Source organism: Osmia bicornis, chromosome 1 (assembly GCF_907164935.1).
Source record: "Osmia bicornis bicornis chromosome 1, iOsmBic2.1, whole genome shotgun sequence".
In the NCBI taxonomy this organism is placed as follows: domain Eukaryota; kingdom Metazoa; phylum Arthropoda; class Insecta; order Hymenoptera; family Megachilidae; genus Osmia; species Osmia bicornis.
This window is the reverse complement of record NC_060216.1, coordinates 16,370,130-16,395,245: the sequence shown is the minus strand read 5'-3', so window position 1 is coordinate 16,395,245 and position 25,116 is coordinate 16,370,130. Positions and strand designations below refer to the sequence as shown.

Below are 25,116 nucleotides of genomic sequence, written 5' to 3'. Positions count from 1 at the left end.
TGTAGGAGGATGAAGAAGACAAGTAAAAATCAGAACAACTGAATAAAAATAATAATTTAAAAATTGACTACCGGAAGCGGAAGCGCTCAGCGACGCTACAGCACAAATTCAAAACTCCTTGAAAACAAAAGCATGTCTAAGTATTTAGTCTTGTTGAATCTGTAGTCATTGCTGAAAGCAATCTAAAGTTTCAGAAGGGGTGGCGCTCTATGTCGGTCCGGTTTTTGAAGAAATATGGCGGATGTTGAAGTGAGTCTGTCACGTGGAACTCCACAAACCGTATTGTTATTTCCAAATTACTTATTATTGACCATTGTTTTTTTTTCAGTTAACGAAAGCACTGAAAGATCTGCCAAATCGAGTTCAAACCGCAAGTAAAACGAGCGGCGAGAGATTCTACAAAATGTCGTCAATGTGTTGTCAAATCCTGGTAAGGAAGCCACCAGATAGTATTCAAATGAATTTACATTAAAATTAATGGTCAGAGAGAAATGAATTCTAACATACAATTTTTTAAAAATTTCATATTTTATATTATGTAATTTTAGTGATAATGTGACTGGTACATGAATATTGTTTTTCAAATAAAATATTAAAAATTTTTATTTAATTTTCATATATAATTTTTTTTAAACTATTTGTAGAGGAAATTTTACAATTAATATGAATATTTTTAATTAATTCTTAAGTTAACAATGATTCAAATACTTTTAGGACTTATTATCTGTTAAATTAAGAAATCAAGAAATTTGTATTTATATCTAATTAAATATTATTGTAAGTAGATATAAATTAAAAAATTTTCTTTTCAAAATTTTGACTTTGTAAACCTGTAAAATTTAAATTTTGGATTATGAGTCTTTATGTTGAGTCTTTGTAATAGTATAAAATGTAAAATAGAATATTCCAGAGTTTAAGAAAATGAAAAATACTATTCTTATTTTAGGCATTAATGAGAAGATTGTCAATGGAATTTGCAAAACTATATCCCTCACTTTACATCGATATAAGGACACTGCTTCCCAATCTTACATGAAGAATTTGATCGTTGAATTACTGAAAAAGCAACCTGAGGCTACTGTGAAGCACATGACCAATGTTGTTGTGGAGCAGGCTATGTGGCATAAGAATGTAGTTCCTACGTATGTAACTAATTTTACAGAATTTAACAGATTGTAGTCCCTTAGATTATCTAATTAAAAACACTGTTATTAATTGACTGGAATTATAAGTATCATGGAAAACAAAGATAAGCATTGTTAAAAGTAAAAGAAATTTTCAATGACTTTAGTATAATAATGAATGCTTAAATATTAAATTACTTACTAATAAAGTATTATTTTGTAGTTTGAACACTGCTTTGACTGCATATCTCACACTAAAATGGTCAACCTTAATCATTCTTTATGGACACAAAAGTAATACAGATGTTAATATAGAACTTCCAAAACTAATTGAAGCACAAGCAAATTTAAGTGCAGCAGCTTTGGCAGCAATGGATAAGAAGCTAACAGAGAAAGTGTATATTTTACTGGCACATCAGTGGTCAAGTGTTAAAGAGATAGAGATTGAGTATCTGGAAACATTGACAAAGCTGGAAGTTGGAAATGGTGTGATTGTTCTTGCTAGTTTGCTCACTAGATATTTGGTTAATACAAAGAAGAGTGAACTAGTAGGAAAATTAAAGGTTAGTTTTGTGGAGATTTGTATCAGGTGGGTGGGCTAGGTTCTTTAGGTTTATTAATAATATCTATTTATTAATTATCCTACTCTGTTAGTAACAGAATAATTAGAAGAAAAGAATAGAAAAATGAACAGTATTTCTCTGTTTGTTTAAATTCTCTAGTATTCTAGTATTCTAGTATTCTAGAGAATTTTTGAAAGTTTGAATTTTCATAATTCTGTAATATTTGAAATTTTAGAATTGCAAAGAATCTGGTCCCCCCTGGGTCTTCAGAATTCCAAACTAATATTTACTTTCCTTACAGGTAGAAATCATAGACGTTTTTATAAAAGTAGCCATCAGTTGCAAGAAGAAACCCGACTTATACGTCGTTTACAATGCAGTACCTCTCCTCCGTCGAATATCCCACGATGAATTCAAAAACCAATTGCTGCCAGCTTTACAAAAAGCCATGTTAAGAAACCCAGAAATAATTATAGAATCTGTTGGACATATTCTCTCTGGCTTAAGTCTAGATTTAAGCCAATACAGTCAAGAAATAAGCAAAGGACTATTTGCAAACCTCCACTCGAAAGAAGATTTAGTACGAGAAGAAGCTGTAGGAGCTTGTCGTAGACTCGCTCTTCAATGTTCTGACACTACTGCCTTGGAAAATCTATTGTCATCAGTGTTCGCAGTGTTTCATGGTCCCGAAGGGAAGCTCACAGTAACAACTCACAAGATCTCCGTACTCCAAGGTGCCGGAAATCTCAGCTATAACGCTGCATCAGGGAGCAGCGTTCAAAGATTAGCAGAGACAGCCTGCGAGCATTTTATCAAAGTTTTAGAAACCGAAGTCCACGAAAAGACTCTAATCTATGCTTTAGAAATGATGGCATTGTGGTCCAATAAATTCACAAATAATGTTCCAAAGAGTGTAATAGATGCATTTAAAAAGGTATGACTGCAAAAACTTCCACTGCCTCTGTGCGCACTGCTTACATCAGACTCTTCTTTTCTACGCCCGTGGCTTCGTATTCAGGAATAATTACCCCGTTATTAGTTCAAGCAATTACAAGAGCCATACAACAGTGTGCACAGCCAGCTGCAGTCACTGAAGGCTTAGTCGCTTCTTATTTATTAGTGAAGCTGGTCCTTGCTAATCAAGTGGAGAATGATAAACAAGCTGTATTGTGGAACGCCATCGACGAGCAGATATTCTTCTCAGAAAAATTTCTCTCAACCTGTGGCGATGACATTTTGTACCATCTCATGTTATTCTGTGAAAGGCTTATTATAGAATTTGGAGATAGGTTAAACGAGAAAGCTTTGAATGGTGTACATAGAGCAATTGTTACATGTGCAACAGCTCCAAAGTTCAGTACAAGAAAACGCTGCGCTCCACTGATTAAAAAGGTCCTAACAGGTTTGAGTACGTACAAGCCTGCACAGGAATTGTTAATGGAGTTCAATAGATTTTTAGAGAACGTGAAAATTAAATCTGAGAATGATAGAGAGAACAAGGAAGATTTAACCGGGGAAATAACTGGCAGATGTCTTGCGGATGGTTTACTTGCTATTTGCTCAGGTTCTTTTCTGTTCGAAGCCCCTCCGACGCAGATGGCAAGAGATGCATTGATTCCTTCTCACCATCCAGCGATTCTCAAAGCAATGCCAAATCTGTGGTTCAAGATTGTGAAGAACTATAATCTCGTATCAAAAGATTTCCTTTGTTCGATGAACCATGAGATAAAGAAGATGCTTGTACAGAATTACAAGCCTACTCCCAGTTACGAAAATGCTTTAACGAAGGTGATATCAATTATTCCAGACATTATAATGCCTGCGATAGTGTCTAATGTAACAAATAAGCTTGATGATCCGGAAATTCTGAAAGTAACCAAGGATGAATATTTCACTTATCTTACTCCGGAGGGAGAATTGTACGACAAAGCGTACTCCCAACGAATGATGAGAATGATATTCTTAACTCGATGAACATGAAACGGGAGAGCAAAGTGTATTCATTTAAAGAACAACAGGAGGAGCTCCAGCTGAGGCGAGAATTATACGAGAAGCGAAAGAAAGAAGGAAAAATAAAGGAACCAAAGTTAACGCCTAAACAGGAAGAAATTCTTAAAACTCAAATGGCGAAGGAAAGCGCAATCCGCAAAAAACTAACAGACCTAAAATTGAAAATAGATAATTCAGTATCTCTAATCAAATGTGCGGTGCTTGGAAATGGTCAAGAATTATCATTACACTTAAAAGACCTTCTTCCATCAATTCTGAAGAATTTAAGGTCACTGTTAGCTGCGCCCGCAATGTCAGAGCTCTTCGTCCACCTGAAACAAATCGTAAACATAAATAATAATCCAGTACTAAGTGATTTAGTGGCTCACGTAACACTGAGGCAACTCCAACCCCAATGTGACTTGATCCCGGCGTGGGAGGAAGAAAACCTTGACAGTGCGGTGAAGAGAACCCTGAACCTCCTCCACGCAACAACGATAAAGCAGAAGAAACTATTCACTGCGCCTGCGTTTTGCTACATCTTTCCATTCATAAAGAAGACACTGTTAACTTACAAGGACGATAACATGATTGTGCAAGGATTACAAATAATCCAAGAACACGCTAAACAGAGAGGAGCTTCTGATTTCAGAGACACAAGGCATCCGCAGTTACTTCCTCGTAAACACATGTTTGATCTCTTAATGGAGTTGATGGAGATTACAACTGGGAGAGTGCAGACACATGCAGTAGCAACTTTGCTAGATGTAGCTCAGTCTGGTAGCGGTCAGCCAGGCACCGCGCTAGCAACCAGTGAGGATATAAATTCCCTAACTGGAGCCTTACAAAATTCCTTATCCACCATAAGAGACGCAGCTCTGAGAGCTTTAACAGTAGTGCGCCAAGCATTTCCATCAAAGAAAGAACACTGTGAACAATTCTCCTGTCTCATAAGAAGAATATGGATCGCTAGGTTTGACATCTGCGATGAGAATAAAATTCTGGCGAATGAATTATGGCATGCAGCGGATTTAGCAATGGAGCCCGATGTTTTAGCAGACGAGCTTATTCAGGACATTTCACACCCTGTAGAACCCATACAGCAGGCTGCGGCATGTGCCCTGGCGCAGTGTCTAACAGAGGTTCCTCATTTAGTACCAATGATTCTGAACAATCTTCTCCAGTTGTATCAGGAGAAACTAGCAATGATCCCTCCAAAATTAAACAACTTTGGACGTGTCGTAGAACAACCCATTGACACTTGGGGTCCACGGCGAGGCGTAGCTCTTGCATTAGCTCAGATAGCTCCTCTGCTCACTGCAGACACGGTACTTAAATTGGTACAATTTTTTGTTTCGACTGGATTGGGAGACAGAAATCAAGCTGTGCGCACAGAGATGTTAACAGCTGCCGTGGCTGTTGTGGATCTTCATGGAAAGACAAATATAACGTCTTTATTACCGGTCTTCGAAGAGTTCATGGACAAGGCGCCAAAGATTGGAAGTTTCGATTCTATTAAGCAATCAGTGGTCATTCTTATGGGATCACTGGCTAGGCATTTAGACAAAGATGATTCTCGTATCAAACCAATTGTAATGCGTCTCATTGCTGCACTTTCTACTCCATCGCAGCAAGTACAAGAGGCTGTTGCTAATTGTCTTCCGCATCTTGTACCTTCTATCAAAGAAGACGCTCCAAAGATAGTGGATAATCTGATGGATCAATTGTTGAAATCTGATAAATATGGAGAACGAAAGGGTGCAGCGTACGGTTTGGCAGGTATAATCAAGGGTATGGGGATATTGGCGCTTAAGCAACTTGATATTATGACCACATTAACTAATGCTATTCAGGATAAGAAAAACTATAGGCATCGAGAGGGAGCTTTGTTTGCTTTTGAAATGTTGTGTACGATGCTCGGGAGATTATTTGAGCCTTATATTGTTCACGTGTTGCCACATTTGCTACTGTGTTTTGGGGATTCGAGTCAATATGTGAGGGCGGCTACCGATGATACTGCCAGGGTTGTTATGAGCAAACTTTCGGCACATGGAGTGAAACTTGTGCTGCCTAGTTTGCTCGCGGCTTTAGAAGAGGATTCTTGGAGAACTAAGACTGGTGAGTAATTTAAATGTTGGTATAAATAAATAGCGGGCAGGATCGGCCTGGTCTCAGAATTCTAAATTTTCTGAATTTAAATATTCAGAATCATTCTCGTATAGTTTATAGTTTACTGTACGTGAATCAGCCTATACTAGTTACGCCAATGAATTTAATGCCATCAAAAGTATATATTATTTTTTAAAAATCATAAATTTTATTTTAAGGGTCCGTTGAATTGCTCGGTGCGATGGCATACTGCGCTCCAAAGCAACTCAGCAGTTGCCTACCTAGCATAGTCCCAAAGCTCATCGAAGTTCTCAGTGACTCCCACACAAAAGTCCAAGAAGCTGGTGCAGAGGCTCTTAAAGTAATTGGAAGTGTAATCCGTAACCCAGAAATTCAAGCCATCGTACCAGTCTTATTAAAAGCCCTTCAAGATCCATCTCACAAAACAGCCACCTGTCTCCAAACCCTATTGGATACACAATTTGTTCATTTCATCGATGCACCATCTTTGGCTCTAATTATGCCAGTAGTTCAGCGAGCATTCTTGGATCGGTCCACGGAGACAAGAAAAATGGCCGCACAGATTATTGGAAACATGTATTCTTTAACCGATCAAAAAGATTTAACTCCATATTTACCGACAATTATTCCTGGACTGAAAACAAGTTTATTGGACCCTGTGCCAGAAGTGCGCAGTGTCTCTGCAAGAGCACTGGGTGCCATGGTGAGAGGAATGGGAGAATCCAGTTTTGAAGATCTTCTTCCATGGCTGATGCAAACGCTTACTTCTGAAACGAGCAGTGTGGATCGCTCAGGTGCTGCGCAGGGTCTCTCAGAGGTTGTTCGAGGCCTTGGTGTAGAGAAACTGCACAAACTCATGCCAGAAATTATCAGCACAGCAGAAAGGACTGACATAGCTCCTCATGTCAAGGATGGATACATCATGATGTTCATTTATATGCCAAGTGCATTCACTACTGAATTTACACCGTACATTGGACAAATTATTAATCCTATTTTGAAAGCGCTGGCTGATGAGAACGAGTATGTTCGCGAGACAGCACTCAGAGCAGGCCAGCGTATTGTCACTCTTTACGCTGACTCTGCAATTATGTTATTATTACCTGAATTAGAAAAGGGTCTATTCGATGACAATTGGCGTATCAGGTATTCATCGGTGCAGTTGCTTGGAGATTTATTGTACAGAATCTCTGGAGTATCTGGGAAGATGTCTACCGAAACGGCAAGCGAAGATGATAATTTCGGAACAGAACAATCTCACTATGCTATTATCAATGCACTTGGCGCGGAAAGAAGGAATCGTGTTCTGGCTGGATTGTATATGGGCAGGTCTGATGTTGCACTGATGGTTCGTCAGGCTGCCCTTCATGTATGGAAAGTTGTTGTTACGAATACTCCAAGGACACTGAGAGAAATATTGCCTACGTTGTTCACTTTATTATTGGGCTGTTTGGCGAGTACCAGTTATGATAAGAGACAAGTGGCTGCTAGGACTTTGGGAGATCTTGTTAGAAAACTGGGGGAGAGGGTATTGCCAGAGATTATACCTATTTTGGAGAAAGGCTTGCAAAGTGATCAGGCTGATCAAAGGCAAGGTGTTTGTATTGGATTGTCGGAGATTATGGCGAGTACCAATAAGGATATGGTGTTGACGTTTGTTATCAGTTTGGTTCCAACAGTGAGGTTAGTATTTTTTTTTTTAATAGGAAAGTAGTGGTGTAATTAGAAGGGGCAGAGTAGACCCGGACACAAAACAATATGAATCGCTGTGAAAAATTTTCAGAAATTCCCCTAGTTACACTGCTGCACAAAATCATTCTTACTACTATTAAAACATAATTTAAATTTCAGGAAAGCATTATGCGATCCATTACCAGAAGTCCGCCAAGCTGCTGCGAAAACATTCGACGGTCTACACTCAACCGTAGGAGTCCGCGCGCTAGACGACATACTCCCAGCAATGTTAACCCAACTAAATTCTCCCGACCAGGCAGAAGCTGAAAACACTCTGGATGGTCTTCGTCAAGTAATGGCGATAAAATCCAGAGTCGTATTGCCATACCTAGTTCCTCAGTTGACAACACCACCGGTTAATACAAAAGCATTATCAATATTGGCCAGTGTGGCTGGTGAAGCATTAACTAGATTCCTCCATAAAATCCTACCAGCATTGTTGACTGCTCTATCCAGTGCCCAAGGGACACCTAACGAAGTCCAAGAATTAGAATACTGTCAAGCAGTTATTTTATCTGTGACGGATGAAGTTGGTGTCCGAACAGTGATGGACCAACTTATGGAGGCTACGAGGGCAGAGGATCCATCTAAAAGACGAAGTGCTGCGACATTGCTGTGTGCTTTTTGCAGAGATACGCGTGCAGATTATAGTCAGTATGTTCCACAATTACTGAGAGGACTCATTCATTTGTTCACTGATGATGATAAAGATGTGCTACAGATGAGCTGGGAGGCCCTTACAGCAGTAACTAAAGTAATTATTTTTTAGAATAATTGAATTCTAGTTATTGTGCATAGTATTTTTAATATAATATAAATTATGTTTATTCTCGTTAATATTTTTAGACTCTAGCATCTGATCAGCAGATAGCTCATGTCCAAGATATCAGACAAGCCGTACGCTTCGCAGTGTCTGATTTAAGAGGACAAGAATTATTGCCTGGATTCTGTTTACCCAAAGGAATTACGCCAATTCTTCCAATATTCAGGGAAGCTATATTAAATGGTCTACCAGAAGCAAAGGAACAAGCAGCTCAGGGTCTTGGAGAGGTCATCAAATTAACCAGTGCAACAGCGCTACAACCAAGTGTTGTTCATATTACTGGACCTTTAATTAGGATTCTTGGAGATCGATTTAATTGGAGTGTGAAAGCTGCAGTATTGGAGACGCTTGCAATCTTGCTTGGCAAGGTATGTATGTTACATAAGCGAAAAAAAAAAATGTACTTAATAATTGAATATTTTTGTTTCATTAGGTTGGAGTAATGTTGAAACAGTTTCTACCACAGTTACAAACAACCTTTTTGAAAGCATTAAATGATAGTAATAGACAAGTGAGGTTGAAAGCTGCTTATGCTTTAAGTAATTTAATTATTATTCATACACGTGTTGATCCTTTGTTTACGGAGCTTCATACTGGGATAAAGACTGGCGATGATCCGGCTATTAGGTAAATAGAAATATATGTTTTTGAATTCCAAAAGTTCTAGTCCCGTTCTAAAAAGAAATCCTAGTTATAATAAGATATATTTGTTCTTTTAGAGAAACAATGTTACAAGCTTTAAGAGGTGTACTCACACCTGCCGGTGACAAAATGACAGAACCGATGAAGAAACAAGTCTTCGCTACTTTAAGTAGTATGCTTGGACATCCAGAAGATGTTACAAGGAATGCTGTAGCTGGCTGTTTTGGAGCACTTGTGAGATGGCTTAGTCCAGAGCAACTTGCAATTACATTTAACGATCATTTATTATGTAAGTTTTTATTAAACATATCTCTTAGTTTCATATTTGCATTACTTCATTAACAATCTACAGGTAACGATACCAATGTTGATTGGATGCTCAGACACGGCCGTTCAGCAGCATTGTTTGTTGCATTGAAAGAATCCCCAACAACTGTATACAATGACAAAGAAAAGGACCGTGTCTGTACTGTAATACTTTCCTATTTAGCTGCGGATAGAGTGCAAATAGTTATGAATGGTGTAAGAGCTTGTGGTTATTTGTTTCAACATTTGATGAACGAAGGGCAACCTATACCTCAACAAATACTGTCTCCATTTGTACGGGTAAGAATATTTGTGAATTCTAAATTCATAGAATATATTTTTTTTAGCAATTAGAATTTATTTATTCAAAAAATTGTATTTGTTTTAGTCAATGAACAACAATAGCAACGACGTTAAACAATTGCTAGCCAGGGTTTGCATTCATCTGGCACGTAATATACCACCTGGCAGAATGTCTCCAGAACTACTTAAGTCATTATTACCTATGTTAGTAAACGGAACAAAAGAGAAAAATGGTTATGTAAAAGCCAATAGCGAACTTGCTCTTATAGCAGTACTGAGATTGAGGCAAGGCGAAGAAGAACATCAAGTATGTATTTTTATTTCTACTTTTTATAATTATCTAGAATTGAATTGAACAAATTTTATTTCTTTTCTTTTCAGCGTTGTATGGCATTCTTAGATGTAGGCGCAAGGGAATCTTTGTCGGATGTTGTTAGCAAAGTACTGCGCAAAGTTCTCTCTCAACCTGAAGGAAAAATAGAAGAACTGGACGATACATTACTCACGTGAGAGACATTGTACGTCCTGGGGCTCATTACGTACTACATCCATTTAACTAGACGTACTATCAATCATTTTTATAAAGAAACTTACTGTTCGTGTACTAGCTGCATTATAAAAATTTTAGATCACTCAACATTGTATCTCGATAATCAATTAAACAAAGTTAATTGTAACAATCGCTCGATGGCATTCAAGTTACTTAAATTAAGATGTCCTATTTACCGAGTGATTCGAACGAAACTTGTAGATACGTCTGTGAAAAATGTTTCTTATAATCACATGTTTTTTTGTTACGTGTTAAGTTCAGAACGTATGAAATTGGGATACCAGAGTGGTGAGAATAATATATCAAATAAATTCAGTTTTATTGTATATCTTCTTTTCACTTATTATCTCACGTCTTGTGGTATCTTTTTATCGTACTATTACTTTTCAGCGGAAACATATTATTCGTATCAGGTATTACAACAGTGTATACCACTGTTTTATACTGTAATTATATATTTATACTTTAGAATTACATAATTATAACAATTGTTGGCTAAACCATAACGACGCGATGCTTCTAGATCTATCATTAAAGCGTCTTCGTTCATAATCTTTTAATTTTTAATTTTTCTGACAATTACATTGTTCATCTTACCCACAAATTCGCGAATGTACGTATTCTGTATATATACTTTACATACGCTACAATTTAGCGGACTAAAGTGGGATTTTATACTTTTGTATGTAAATCTTTCAAAGTTGCATCACCGTTGTTGCTCGCAAAATGTTGAATTCAATTTTCTGGTAATAATATTCAATTTATCAAAATCGTTACATAAAAAAGAAAAAATACAGGACAGTCTTAAGTTATGTTCTCCTTTGAACGATTTAATGTAAAGATGCTAATTTTATAAAATACTTTATTATTATGATATTTAAAAATTCCTATGAAGGATAAGGAAAATGAGGGCGGTAACGTGATGGACCAGAAGTAACGCGTATACATATATTGTATTTTAGACAGAAAAGTGAATCCGAATCGAATTAAGTTATTCAAAAAGAAATGATATTTATGTTTTGTTTTTATTAATTTTAAAACTTTTCCTAACCGAAGATCGTTTTATCGTTGTAAAATTTTCTATTTTCTGCAAATTATTATTTTTTTGCGACGATGCGTCTTCTGTTTCACGTTCCTTCATTTGCAATTTTTTCTTAACGAGTAATTGTTTCGTTGCCTCCAGAATTATTTCATAAAACTCGAGAAACGTCAACTGCAATGTTAATAGTATCCGATTTTTCACATTGTAAATTATACGTAATGTCTGTAAAGTGTGCTGTATCTGTCTCAGTGACAAATGATTGAGTTTAAAAATATAGAATTTTCGCAAACTCTTTGAATATTCGTTGCTCAATTCATTTATTTTTTAACCATTAAAAGCTTAGTAAGTTTGAATAATAAAACAATACCTCATAATCCATATTAATAATCATATCAGTTTCTATATCTTTAATTGCAGGGCATATTAATACCATAATTTCTAACAATTTCGAAGGTCCCAGTTCTCCGAACACCGATAATCCATGGGCTAAAAATTCAATTATTAAAATAAAATGAAATAATACAAATTTACAAAAGCCAATATGCAATAATATTATTATAATTAAATTTACAAAATATGTTATACGTACACAGGTGATCATTTTTATTATTTCTTGAAACTTGGATTGTACAGTGTGATTGCATAAAAATGTCATCAGATTTAAGTAAATAATTGATTTTTTCACCTATTATTGTACAGTTAACACCATTTGATAAGCTTTTAATAGTTTCTGTAGTTATGGAAGGTTGTGGATCAGTTGTATCTATAATGTTAAATTTAATGTAAAAATACAAAGAATTGAAAAACTGCTCAATTTCTGTTTTATAAAGATTACTCTTTTTTTCTATTTAACATGTACGTCTTTAGCAGATTCCGCATGCATATTGTAAAATGTACAAACGTAATTGTTCATTATTAATAAAATACTTTAAAGTTGTATGTTTTGTTTTTACTCCTCTCAGTATTAAAGAATGATAGTGAAAACTATTTTTGTTACATTTAACGTTATAAATAAAAGAATAATTGACACAATTTAAATTTACCATTTAAAACACACATAGTTTGAAGAAGATCTTTCATAGAAAATGGATATCCAATTCGTTTACATAATTTAAAGACGGCATATATAGGCAATAAATCTTGATTCTCTTGACATAAACTTCCTGTCATAAAAAAAGTAAATTAACATATATATGTATAGTTTCGGGAAAAATATAATTATTTACGTACCAATATGATTACCAGTATGTGGATATATATCATTTTTCAAGAAATTATGCAAACCACCAGCAAGTTTCCCATTAATTTCCTCTGTTTCTATATCACTGAATTTCGTATACAAGTGCCACGAGACTTCTAACAGCGCATGCAAATATTGCCAAATTTCAATTTTTTCGAATGGATGATGTGGATTTTGTACACAGGTGGTTTTATTCTTTGCTGAAATTATTCTCCGCTGTAAATTGAACTTGGGGCGGGGAGCAGATCCACCCTTAATAACTTACCAATATAATTATCAATTTCAATTAAACTCAATCCTTTCTTATGAATACCACAATCACTCCATAATTGCCATAAACACAATCTGCTCATTGCAATATCGCATTGCGGCGCTGAATTTGTAAACAATTTTGCATAATTATTATAAATTTCTCGTAAGCGAGCCATATGTAATATTAAATAATTATGTGTCCATCGTTCTTCATATTCCCAATCAGATTTCTTTATATTATTTACAGTAAATTCAGAAACATTTGTTTCTTGTTCAACAATATCTGTCGCTTCTTTATCATTTTCATCTTGCTGTCTCGAATCTATAAAAATTTCTATATTTAAAAATAATAAATAAAAATGATATAATATTCTTAAAGTTTAGAAATTTTAAATAATCCCGAATATATTAAAACGAATATATCCCTGAGGAAATCTACTGTGCCCGGTAATTTACATACGTATGTAGGTATGACTGACCAATTGACTTCACTGCCAAACAGGTGCAAGATTCATTTTCACAACTATAACATTTTCCAGATAGAATTGGTAATAATGGATGTACTTCTAGACTTTCTGGGTCAAATAAACGAGTTATATAATAAGATAATGATGGAAATTGTTCTGGTTTTAAAATAGGAATTATGGGAGCTTTCTCTAATTGAGTTGGTCTGTCAAGAAATCTGCAAAGGAATAAATAATAATTTTTGTTATTATTTATTTTAAATATTCTTATATACATATATGATAATATCTTTTACTGTGGTTTCATTTCTTTGATTACGCGTACACATTTTATTTCATCCTTATCCTCTAATTCATTATTTAAATCATTATTTTCAACATTAGATGTACATAATACATCGTTTAAAAATAATGGATTAGATTCAAATTTTTCCCCGTTGCTTCCTAAGTAAAATAAAAATACTTGAAATTTTGAAAAATTTATGTATTCGATTTTTGAAAAATGTTATGTTACCAATTATAACTCCATAACCATGTTTCTTATTATCCTTCCAATGCCCAAAATATTTAGCACCACCGACTGCACTTAATTTTAACTCTCCTATAATAAATATTTCATTACTATTTATTATTTAAAAGAAAAATTTAAAATTACCTTCGCCATTACGCATTCCATTCCGCCAATTACCAACATAAAGAGCTTCTTGTGGCCAAGTTAAAGTTTTATTGAAGAATGCATTCCATACATATTCTCCATAACTAGAAACAAACAAAATGTATCAACATTACACAGTATTATACTATATTATTAGTTATTTGAGAAAAGAATTATTCAGTTTGATATATTTTTATGAGGTTTAGAAGTTTATTTACCCTTAAAATTTTGAAACCTTTTCTGGTATCATCCTAATTATTGTTAAATTTAAAATTGACAAACCCATGCATCGCACCACATTTCCATTCCCCGCGATAAACATTGCCATTGGTCCAAACCATCGTTCCTCTACCATCACGAAGTCCATTCTTCCATTGACCGTAATAACTACCCTTTGTATAAGTTCGTAATCCAATTCCATGCATTTTGTCCATTACCCAATCACCATCGTACGAACTATTATCACCATAACGACAGTACCTGCAAATATAAAAATATAGATTAGCAAAATTATTATATTTTATTTATATGGCAAATGTTTACCCTTTTCCGTGCCGCTGACCCATGTACCATATGCCAGTATACATATAGCGATTTTCCTCCATCTACCATGATTCCTCTACCATGTCGATAACCATTTACAAAATCTCCCTCGTACCAACAATTATTGTTCCATTCTAATAAACCTTTCCCATGCATTCGATTTTGTTCAAAGTCTCCCTATGAAACAATGTAACTTTTAGAAGATATTTTCTAATTACAGTAGACTTACGTTATATTGCGACATGAGCGATCTGACCTAATTAATATTAATTATAATTACTTTGTATTGTGCACCATTTGACCATCTATAAACACCTTTCCCTTCCATCATTTTCCTACTGATGCGACCAGTGTATGTATTATTACTAATGAATTTTATATTTGCAAATTCATCGGGGGCTGTCATTTTCCAATACATATTCGAATTTGATTTAGACGTCTCTTCGTTATGTTCTTTGTAATCAGTACCATTATTTTTTAATTCATTAACGCTTTCGTTATCGTCATCAATTTTGTTTTTAGGTTTCTTTCTTAAGATTTCACCATCCCATCTGTATAAAATAAATGATTAATTTATATTTGAATATTAACGCAAGGTCATTACCACTTACGCGGAATGCATACTACTATTATTATTGTAAATATACTATTTTTCTAATTTTTAATAATGTTTACATACAGTTATAAATAAAAATGAATTCGTTTTTTATATAAAGAAATGTAGTTACTCCTTTAGAAAGAATTGTAACAAATCATTGTATAGTAGAAAGGTGAACTCTTCTTCGATAGTATATTTACGACGTTTCTCTGCTAGAATATCTTCCAAAGGTAATTCTTCTATTGATTTTACATTTTCTAAATTATTTATTGTTTCTTCGGTTTCTTCCCATTCTTCCTCTTCGTCGTATGATTGAATGCGTTTAAGTTTCTTTCTACATTTTTGTAGAAGAATTTCCCGTAATGTTGCGCTCATTCTTAATTACTAATTAAATAGAATATTATAATAAGTAATCAGTTAAAATTATGAACTGAACATATTTGAGAAATAATAGAAACAGAAACATGAGAATATTTTTTAAAATGTTATATGTCATATGCTATCTTCAGAGCCATTCTTATTTTTTTGTAAGTTGTATTCATTGGAGAAAAGTTGCCAAATATTTTGTTATTAAAATTATAAGAAGAAAAATGTCGACAAAGGGAAAAATGAATGTAACGTTACTTCTTTTTTTATATTTCGGTATTCAGTCTTCAACTAATTGTTTAAGAATAATATAAATGATTCTTTATATTGCAGACAATTTTTCCATCTTGTGGAGATGAAGCTAAAGACTTAGAACCCATAGTTTTTCATGTTCCTGCTACTTATAGTAATAAAGTAAAAATGCATGGTTGGTAAGTATATAGATAGATATAATTATTATGTATAAATAACGATGATAATAACACTTTTGGGAAATTGTATGTATGTATTTTTGTAATGGTATCTACTACAGTCTTGACTATAATAAAATTAGACGAAAGAGTCTTTAACGTCGGTCCCTTAGTTGGGGGTGGAATTACCCTTTTGGTTCGTTACACATAGCAACACGATTGTGACATCAATTCTGTTTATTTAGTGGGCTCTGTTACTGGTCAGAGAATTCCTGATTCCATCAATAATAAAAGGGTTATTCTTTATTATTAACTAAACAACGATTAATACCAATATCAAACATTATACAAAATTAACAATTTTCTAATAAAGTATACTCAATCTGAAAGCAAAAGCGTTATAAATAAATATTAAGATAATAATTACCCTTAAGTAAGTAATTAAAAAAAAAAAATAAAACATTTCACAAATCTTGGTTTTTTTTCAGGCACATGGATACATTAGAAGAACCTAGGGACAATACAGACATATTTCCACCGAAAGGAAATCTTTTTAAATCATCATATAAAAGAATAGGAACAGAAGATACTCGTACAGGAATTTCCGAAACACAGGCAATGTTGTCTCAGATAGAATTGAAGGATTTGTACAAACCAGTTTATCCGCAACGTACTTTACATAAAATGAGGGCTCTTGCATATGGACAGTATGTATTATGAATCTTATTTCTTTATTTATTTATTTCTATACATAAGTGTCATGAAATCATCTTTTAATGTTTATAGGATAGAAGAAGAAAAGGAATCTACATTAACAGATTTATTATATGATTCTGAAGAAGCTAAACATATGGATTATAGAACAACACAAGAAATTCATTATAGATTACCTTATCCCATGAAGCCAAGATCATTACTACCTCCGCCACCACCAGAACCATGGTTGTTAAATAGAAGAACTATTGGTTATAGTCTTGAACAATTAGAAAAAAGGGATGGTGTAAATACATTTTTGGATGATAACATGGAGCTTCATAGGAAAATAGCTGATTTAAAAATGAGAAGGAATAAGTTACATGAAGTAACATCTAAAAATTAAAAATGTTATCATTGATTTGCCAATAATCGGAAATATATAAAATTTAGAAAGTATTTTTTATAATGATATTAAGTAATTTAGTTTTTTAAACAATAACAAGATATTCAAAATGATAATAAATATTATTATAACTAACCAATAATTAAATTAATAACTAAAATTATTATAGTATTATTAGTTATACGAACTAATTCGGTGCTTTTAATATTATCAATAATTGAAGTTATCATGACATTTTAAAAACAAATTTTCAATTAAGAAGAGAAGAAAAGGCGCTAAATTAATTTGTACTTAATGTTTAATCATTAAATTACATATATTTTCAAGGAGAACATCAGGATAATGACAAAACATCGAAATGCATCGTCGCAATGTAAAATATATTTCATCTACAGTTTGAACCAAGTATTACTTCTGCAGCAAAAACAATGAAATACCACTGCAAATTATTTATTTATGACACCATTAATTATTCGTGACTCCTACCGAATCGCATATGACCATAATCATCAAACTGTTCCCGTTTTCCAAATCTCATATGACCATAATCATCGAATTGTTGTCGTTTATTTATATCTAAAAAGTCATCGTCTTCTCCAAATAAATTTTCCACTGCATACCTGTTAAAGAAAAATAGTATTAGTACAAACTTTTTATTCTTACGATTAGTATCTATGTTTCTATGTTTCTATTTACTTAAACAAAATGTTTCATTTCGTGTATATGTTATAGTTAAACTAAACGAGATTGTATAATTACCCTCGTAATAAAGGTCGACTACGGAACCTTCGACGCATGTTATTAACAATTTCAGGAGCTGCTTCACATTTTCCGTAGAAAAACCAAATAATGGCCATTGTGAATGCCAGGGCAACAGTTAAATTCATATCTGCGAACTTAATGAAAATACATGCTAAGAATTATACAAAGCGATCTATGCAAGTGTTATAGGTTCAGTTTTTTTTTGTTAATGAGAAGAACCGCTTTTTTACGAAGCTTCATTTTTTTAAAAATCGATGAAACGCGAAGAGGCGCCACATAGTTATAGTGGTTTTTTAAGAAATTGATTTAATCAGAAATAAAGTCTCCTGCGAGCAAATGTCACTTTACATTTTCGATTAGATAATAATAATTTCGACTTAATAGTCTCGATAGTATTTACCTGTGTGTTGGAGAATCGGAAATCGGCGGAAGAATGCACGGTCCATAGCTTCTACCGGGCTTTTTATACACGAATCCCATCATCCTTGGAAAATTCAGAGGGGAACGGTTGAGCTGTTTGAATTTTAATTCACGTACCTGTGATGTCTGATAAACAATTTTCTCCTCTTTCAATATTCCACGATGGTATTCGATGATTGGCAGCTTGAATAACCGTATTACCGTCTTAACTTGACTTTTCTTTTTGTAAGACAATAATGGCAATTTTATCGATGAAAGAAGTATGTCAGTTAGAGAAACTCTATTGTGAATTACTGTTGTCAGTTTGAATAAACTTTCATTCTGTTGCTACTTTAAGTTTGTAAATTAAGAAAACGTTTATTTTTAACCCTTCGAATTATTATACAAGTCTTTGTATTATTTTGAAAATTTTTTAAACAATTATTATTTTTGTTTTTGTATAAACAATATACAATTAATAATCGAAAATAAAAAGTACACCAATTTTGCTCATTTTACTTATAATTTTCCTTGTAAACCCTTTCCTAACTCTGATATTTAAATCAGCCATGTAACCACTCTACCCCCCACGTGAATACAATTTCCACAAAATCCTCAGAAATACACAGACATGAAATAACCAAACGTCGGTATGAAGTCATGGTCACGGATTATGTCAGTCCTCAAATGGCTTCTGAAATTTTAGTGCTTCCAAGGAACGTTATATAAATCATCTGAATATCACCTTGAAGACTCACTTGTCCCTTGTCATTCCTTCTATTCGGTACCACCTTCGATGAAGGGAGTAGCACTTCCTTCGGGCCCATGACCATCAAAATGGCCGAAGACGTTGGTGTGATGCTTCAGAAGGGCTTGGCTGAATGGTGGAGCGAAGAAACGGAGTACATTTTCCAAAGGATAGAAAGATGGGCAGCATATGCCAGAGGCTACAATCGTCTGAGGTCCCAGAGATTGTCCAGAGGAAGAATGACCATGCAAGGTGGACAAGAACCTCGCTGGAGTATTTCCTCCAACAAACTCATAATCGATGACTCTTCGTGGAGTCCACGTTTTCACACTCTGAAGAAGTCACGACGAAAGTCTCGACCCGAAGAAACCAAAATCAACTGCTGTGGCACGTTTAATTACCAATCTAATAGTAATCTGGATAGTACCTGTCTGGAGACCTACAGGTATGATCACAGTATTTACTTCAAGACCATTGGAGACATTAAAAATAGTAAAAAAGAGGCTGAAGAAGTTAAAAATGAAGAGGACAGGATTTCCATCAGCAGTGAGGAGCTGGTGGAGTGGGACGTCAACGCAGTGTCTGACTTCATCGCCAATCAGATTCTAGAGGACGGCTTTCAGAACGTTTTGGACGCTATGGACAATTCTGACCCGGGTACCGACGAAATTGGTTCTGTCACTTGGTTCAATATTGATTTATCCAAACTAGATTTGAACGAAGAGACAACTACTGTTTCAGTTGTTGATGAACAGAATAATCAAAGTAATATGAAAATGAAATTTGATATTGAAAATGAAGAAAATAATAACAATCATGTTATGGATGAGAACTTGAAGAACCAAACGCAGTTTGTGGTAGAAGATGAAGAAGATATTGAGAGATTCATTGATATTAGAAGAACGGAGCAATTTCCGATTACAGATGGTCGAGTGTTCGATTGAATTGTTTTAGCTTTTTTGAAAAGTATGTGCTACGTTTCGTTAACCTTCTTTAAGGTCAGATGTGTATAAATATTTGCTTGTTTTATTATATTTTGTTAGATATGATATCAGGATACTTGCTATGTATGCCTACCGTAGATTTACGCTCTGTAAGACGGACCGTAGGTCCTGATGACGTAAATCTACCCTCTTAGATAAAAGAACCCAAAGTGGACTTCAAAAAATTGTCCCGGGCTCAATGTGTTATGGTTCTTGATACAAAATAACAGAGTTGCCTGGCGAGAGAAAATAAGAAAAATGTATTTTTATTAAAAAAGGAAATATAAAATAGGTATGAAACTAAATACTTTATTCAGTGATTTCATTTAGTAGTTTGACTCTTCATATGCTCATTCTAATTACTGATACTGATTGATATTCTAAACTATCATATCTTATAGTACCAATAAAAATTTCTATACTTAAAATTAACACTTTAATAATTTTCTTGAATTTAGAAACTTTAAATAATCCTAATTATATTGAAAATAGATATTAATAATTTCTAAAAAAGGTACAGCATTGAGCATAGTATTCTTCCCTAGGGAAAATGGCGATGTCACCCTTTCTATAGGCTTCCCCGTAGACTTCCCAGCAGGCTGGGGCTATCAACCCTTCGAGGACTCCCTTGACTGATAAACTCGGTTAAAAAATTGAAACTAAATAACATTTAATCGTAAGGAAAAAAGGTAACAGTAAAATAAATTGCATTCAATATATTTTTTAACGTCTTAAATAGATGGCTTATAACGGGCCTTTGCATAATGGGGCCTGGGGTTGTAGCCCCCCTTAGACTCTTCTCTTTATGCGGCACAGCCTACAATATTTACTCCATAATATGATCGGGAGTCAATCAAGCCTTTTAAAACGAAATTGCATTTTGTTCTAAATTAAAATATAACCCACCAAGGGGAATAAAGTGACCCGGTCAGCGCGCATGCACCACTGGTGGGGCAAGCCACGCACGCAACACGTAAGCTCGTGCAACCCGGCTGTAAATCGATCGTCTTCTCACTTGTTTCAAGAGAGTAGTGCGTAGTACATTTTCGAAAAACTTTATCCAAGAGTCATTGACAGAAGAATATCATAAACTAAAAGAATATAATAATGACTAAACGTTTAGAAACCGTAGCCACAATGGCTTGCATGAAGACATTGCTGATGCTGTTCAATTGTGTCTTTTGGGTGAGTGAATTGTTTCTTATGATATAATCAAATTTGACATATTTTGAGTCTTAGATGAGGAGAATGTCCTTTGAACCAACTGTTGCATACTGTATTGTCATGTCAATATCGTATTGCTATTAAAATTTCATTTTTTGTTTTGTTTTTTAAATTAATGTTTATTCTTCATGTTTAATGAAGATAATTATGTGAATATGTTTGTTTTTTTATTTTGAGGTGAGTTTTGGAAATTGTTTATAAATGATTGGAGAATACTGTGAATTCGAAAATTAGTTGGAAGGAAATAAAAACATTTTCATAATTGTAGTATAAATATTATAGTACTATTTTAATTATATAGTGTATTAATATGATATTATTTTAATTATATAAATTATTTGCATGGTAATATATAAGAAGTCAATTTTTTCTTCAATAAGTTACACTAGCTATTAAAGTTAAATTTATTAAATTAAAATTCGGGTTTTCTCCACGGTCCGTTGTCCGAGGGTTAACTACATCAATAAAAAAGATTACGAAAGTATTACCTATTCTAGTAAATAATTAAAATAAAATGTTCAGTTCTGTATTTTTTATATGATATAATTATTATTGTAATTGTATTATTTGAAAAAGAAGTTTGAGTGAAATGTTAAAAACTTATAAAACAGGAACGTGTTCGAATAATATCGAAAAAAAAATCTTCTTACGTAAGCATGATCTCGTTACTCTCTCCTAATATTTCAACATATGCCTATACTCCTTATATTCCGGTATACCTATGTATATAGTATACCGTAGTAAGTAACATTATATGCCCAATTAAATGTCGATGTGGAGGGTACATTTACGAAGCGCTAAACTTGCTAATAAAATCTTGTAAAATCTTGTCACAAGAATATTATGTATATTTATAAATTTTACTATTTTTAATGCACAGTATGTTACTTAATTTAACACTGTGTACATATCATAAGTAACTCTTATCAATATTTCTGTTATCAACATCCTGCTCCTACGTGACTGATATCAATCCAGGACTTTCTCCACGAATCGATTGCTATAAATGAACCATCTGTTCATGTTACAAATCTTCGATAAGAAATATCTCCCAAATTGTTGATCTTTTTTAAGAGTGTGCTCTCACACCTGAATGAATCATAAAAGTTTCTTATAAATGTAATAATGTCTAGTAAGAATTAAAAATCTAGGTTTAAGTGACTTAAGTCAGCTTAAATAAGAGAAAATAATTTAATCACTATTTGTACTAATTATATAATTAAATTTTGCTTAGGTCTTTGGTATTCTGATGCTGTGTATTGGTATTTGGATGCGAATAGAACTTCGCGACTACGTTGATGTAAGCGCAGAAAGTGGAAGGGCAGCTTTACTGGCGTTAGCATGTTTAGGGGCGATTTTAACCCTAACAGCAACACTTGCCTGTTGCTGCACAACCCATGGTCACCCAGCTCTTTTGTACCTGGTAAGGACCTACTTTATATTGGGTATAAATACAAAATTGCTTATAGGGCGCATGAGTGCCCGCGATGTATTCGCGGGCTCACATATATTGTACCGTGGGCTTTTACTCGATAGTGACAAGGCATGATTCATTCTAGTGGTTTGTGGTTGTTGCATTTCTGCCGAGAAAAGTTAATTGAAAGAAGTAAAAAAATAATTTTGCTTGCAGTATGGCGCATTTTTAGCTGTCGTTACATTATTGGAGCTTGGAGCTGGTGCATCAATCTATGCTTATCGTACCAATTTAAATGATCAGTTTGGTCAAGATTTCAACGATACCATGGCTGTATATGGACAAAATGAAAGGAAAACTGCTGACATCGATACTATACAATCTACTGTAAGTGATTAATTTAGCTACAATTAATTATATTTAAACTCACTGCAATTTTCAATTTAACTAAATTAATTATGAACATTGATCGTGTTCTATAGAATAAAGAGTCTTATAGAATCAATATAAGTTTAATCAGATAAAGCTTAAATTGATTTACAGCTTCAATGCTGTGGTAATAGGGACTACACCGATTGGTTAAAAATGGTTCCACCAAAGGAAATTCCACGATCTTGTTGCAAAGTGCCAACTGAACAGTGTAAAACTTACGATCCGAATCAATTTTATACTCAGGTAATGTGGAAAATAGATACGCGCGCTTTCTAATCATGGGATGCGCGCACACTCTACTGATATTAAAGACGCCAATTTATACTACTTTGATTAATTTCGAAAAGTATTTATCTAAGCTATTAATGTAAACTATCGTATCACCACCCAATCTTAACTATATTTTTTTTTTCATCTTTTACATAATATAGTATTCTCTACTATTGTACTTCTTTTTCTGTACATTTATATATTAGGAAAATTTATATTTTCAGGGATGCTATACCCGTGTGCTTGACTTCATAAATAGCAACATAGGTCTGGTTGCTGGTATAGCAATCGGCGTGGCTTTCTACCCTTTGGTTGGCGTTTTCCTAGCATGTTGCTTAGCCAGCAACATCAACAAAGTAAAATACGAGCAGGTTGCTTAGAATTTACGCTCACAGAACAACTCGCTGTACCAGTAAAGAGACAATCCTTCATTTGATTATTAACAACTTTTACAAATTTCATTGCAAAAATTCATTTCATGATCTTTTGTTTTTATGCACAAAATAAAGAATAGTAAGCTACTATTATTCGTTATATATAATCTTTTATTATTTGATAAATACTTTTTTTTCTAATCTTTTTAATAATTTGTGTGTAGCAGAATTCTAATGAATATTATAATCATTAGAATTATCATTATCATTCATGTATTATTTAAGTCATTTTATTATTAAATATATGTTAATATTATATCGTTACAAACATTTATACAAGACACAATTGCTATCTACATGTGATTGCATTAGGAAATGATAAATGCATTAGAATGATATCCACTAGATTGAGAGGGTGCAGAGGGTGCAAGTTTGTACAAAGAATGAAAATTATACGAAAAGACAAATCAGTAATGTCGAGTAAGTTATAATACTTGATATGGGATGCATTTTCTTTTAACTACTATACTTCTCTTTTTTAAATTTTATTAAATAAGTTCATGAAAATCGCATGATTTTGTATTTTGTTATCGAGTGCATATATGTAGTCTTACATTTTTATCTTTTATAATATTAGAGACATATCTTTTTCTAAGTTCAAAAATATTAAAAACGCACAACAGGATTTAAGCTTCCTTATATTTCTTTCCAATTTTTCTACAATTTCCTCAAATTGCTTCGAACTTCCCTTACATTTGTTCTTATATAACTTGTATATTTACTATATTTCTCTAGTATGCATTTGCATCGTATTGTTACCAATGTTGCTGTAATTTTACATACGTATTTATATGTAATTCTAGCACGTGAATTACCGTCAATTTCGTCTACGTACATCTTCTTCAATAAATCTTATTATACATGTAGCACTTTTCCATTTTTTTCTATCTTGTGAAAAGAAAAAGTATATTTTTTATTATATCTTTGCACCTTATATTTGCAAAATATTGCATGAATTTTTGGGGGAGATTTTGAAAAACGTATTACATTAGACAAAACTTCTTAATGTTGTGAATATTACATAAATTACTGTAAAATTCTCTATTAAAAGTTTATGAAGGAATTGGGAAAGTGTTCTTTAATAATTTCGCAAATAATTGTACTTTTACAAAGTAGAGATTATAAATTTTTCAATAATAGTAAATTTCTTTTTTAATTTTCTATAATTGCATATTACACTTTTCTTAATTACTTGACCTTTTCTTATTTTAACATTTTCTATAGACATCTCAGGAAGAATGAAACAATTCATTTACCTATTTCTTGTTAGATATTTCAAATTTCTATTAAAAAATTTGTTATTCAACGAATTGTAAAAAAATAATACCACGAAAGCTACGTTCCTAGATACATACGTACTAATATTTTTTTAACAATAGAAAACTGAATTTTATTAACTGTTCCATGCGTTTATAGGTTTATTTTTATAGTAATATCTGTTATTTAATATACAACTCGTATAAATATTACATTTACGTAAGAATCATACTGTTTTAACAAAGGATTAAAGAAAATGTGAACTGTACTTCGTTCAACTGCACCTACACAATAATATTTCTATTTATTTTAAAATAATACTTGCACTAATTGTGTATAGAAAATTTAGAAAACTTTAAT

The 25,116-nt window shown here is 33.3% G+C and overlaps 6 protein-coding genes across 8 annotated transcripts; 4 read left to right on the top strand and 2 right to left on the bottom strand.

The window, feature by feature from the left end:
* Positions 1–234: 234 nt before the first annotated feature.
* On the top strand, positions 235–11,508 carry LOC114871839 (eIF-2-alpha kinase activator GCN1). Its single transcript, XM_029178312.2, is given in 16 exon segments — positions 235–249; positions 329–377; positions 380–430; positions 947–1,142; positions 1,348–1,687; positions 1,989–2,613; positions 2,616–3,614; positions 3,617–5,794; positions 6,004–7,489; positions 7,658–8,294; positions 8,387–8,731; positions 8,797–8,990; positions 9,083–9,294; positions 9,358–9,611; positions 9,700–9,921; positions 9,996–11,508. Coding segments are annotated over 16 exon segments (7,932 nt in total). The 3' UTR covers positions 10,125–11,508.
* Positions 10,523–14,691, bottom strand: LOC114871903 (radial spoke head 10 homolog B-like). Its single transcript, XM_046288590.1, is given in 13 exon segments — positions 10,523–11,717; positions 11,719–11,969; positions 12,250–12,369; positions 12,437–12,646; positions 12,712–13,005; positions 13,178–13,380; positions 13,459–13,606; positions 13,677–13,763; positions 13,818–13,921; positions 14,100–14,297; positions 14,361–14,416; positions 14,418–14,537; positions 14,641–14,691. Coding segments are annotated over 13 exon segments (2,022 nt in total). The 3' UTR covers positions 10,523–11,537.
* Positions 14,692–15,699: 1,008 nt separating this feature from the next.
* LOC114871902 lies at positions 15,700–16,833 on the top strand. The gene is made up of 3 exons (XM_029178466.2): positions 15,700–15,755; positions 16,223–16,441; positions 16,521–16,833. Exons 1-3 carry the CDS (start codon positions 15,745–15,747, stop codon positions 16,831–16,833), a joined length of 543 nt encoding a protein of 180 aa, XP_029034299.2. The 5' UTR covers positions 15,700–15,744.
* A 359-nt stretch (positions 16,834–17,192) lies between these two features.
* Positions 17,193–18,622, bottom strand: LOC114871838 (drosulfakinins). Of its 2 annotated transcripts, none has more exons than XM_029178311.2 (3): positions 18,133–18,622; positions 17,593–17,729; positions 17,193–17,453 (listed from the first exon to the last, which is right to left on the bottom strand). In XM_029178311.2, exons 2-3 carry the CDS (start codon positions 17,718–17,720, stop codon positions 17,303–17,305), a joined length of 279 nt encoding a protein of 92 aa, XP_029034144.1. In that variant the 5' UTR covers positions 17,721–17,729; positions 18,133–18,622; the 3' UTR covers positions 17,193–17,302. The 2 variants fall into 2 exon arrangements, with proteins under 2 accessions (XP_029034144.1, XP_029034143.1); XM_029178310.2 differs by having other exon boundaries at positions 17,996–18,621.
* Positions 18,623–18,762: 140 nt separating this feature from the next.
* On the top strand, positions 18,763–20,285 carry LOC114871935. 2 transcript variants are annotated; one of them, XR_006829939.1, is made up of 2 exons: positions 18,763–20,017; positions 20,271–20,285. XR_006829939.1 is itself a non-coding variant. In XM_029178546.1 (1 exon), exon 1 carries the CDS (start codon positions 18,820–18,822, stop codon positions 19,684–19,686), a length of 867 nt encoding a protein of 288 aa, XP_029034379.1. In that variant the 5' UTR covers positions 18,763–18,819; the 3' UTR covers positions 19,687–20,030. The 2 variants fall into 2 exon arrangements, 1 of the variants encoding a protein (XP_029034379.1); XM_029178546.1 differs by lacking the exon at positions 20,271–20,285 and having other exon boundaries at positions 18,763–20,030.
* A 173-nt stretch (positions 20,286–20,458) lies between these two features.
* LOC114871936 (tetraspanin-7-like) lies at positions 20,459–24,124 on the top strand. The gene is made up of 5 exons (XM_029178548.2): positions 20,459–20,910; positions 22,184–22,372; positions 22,580–22,750; positions 22,907–23,038; positions 23,290–24,124. The coding sequence occupies exons 1-5, from the start codon at positions 20,833–20,835 to the stop codon at positions 23,443–23,445; spliced, it is 726 nt and encodes a 241-aa protein (XP_029034381.1). The 5' UTR covers positions 20,459–20,832; the 3' UTR covers positions 23,446–24,124.
* Positions 24,125–25,116: the final 992 nt, after the last annotated feature.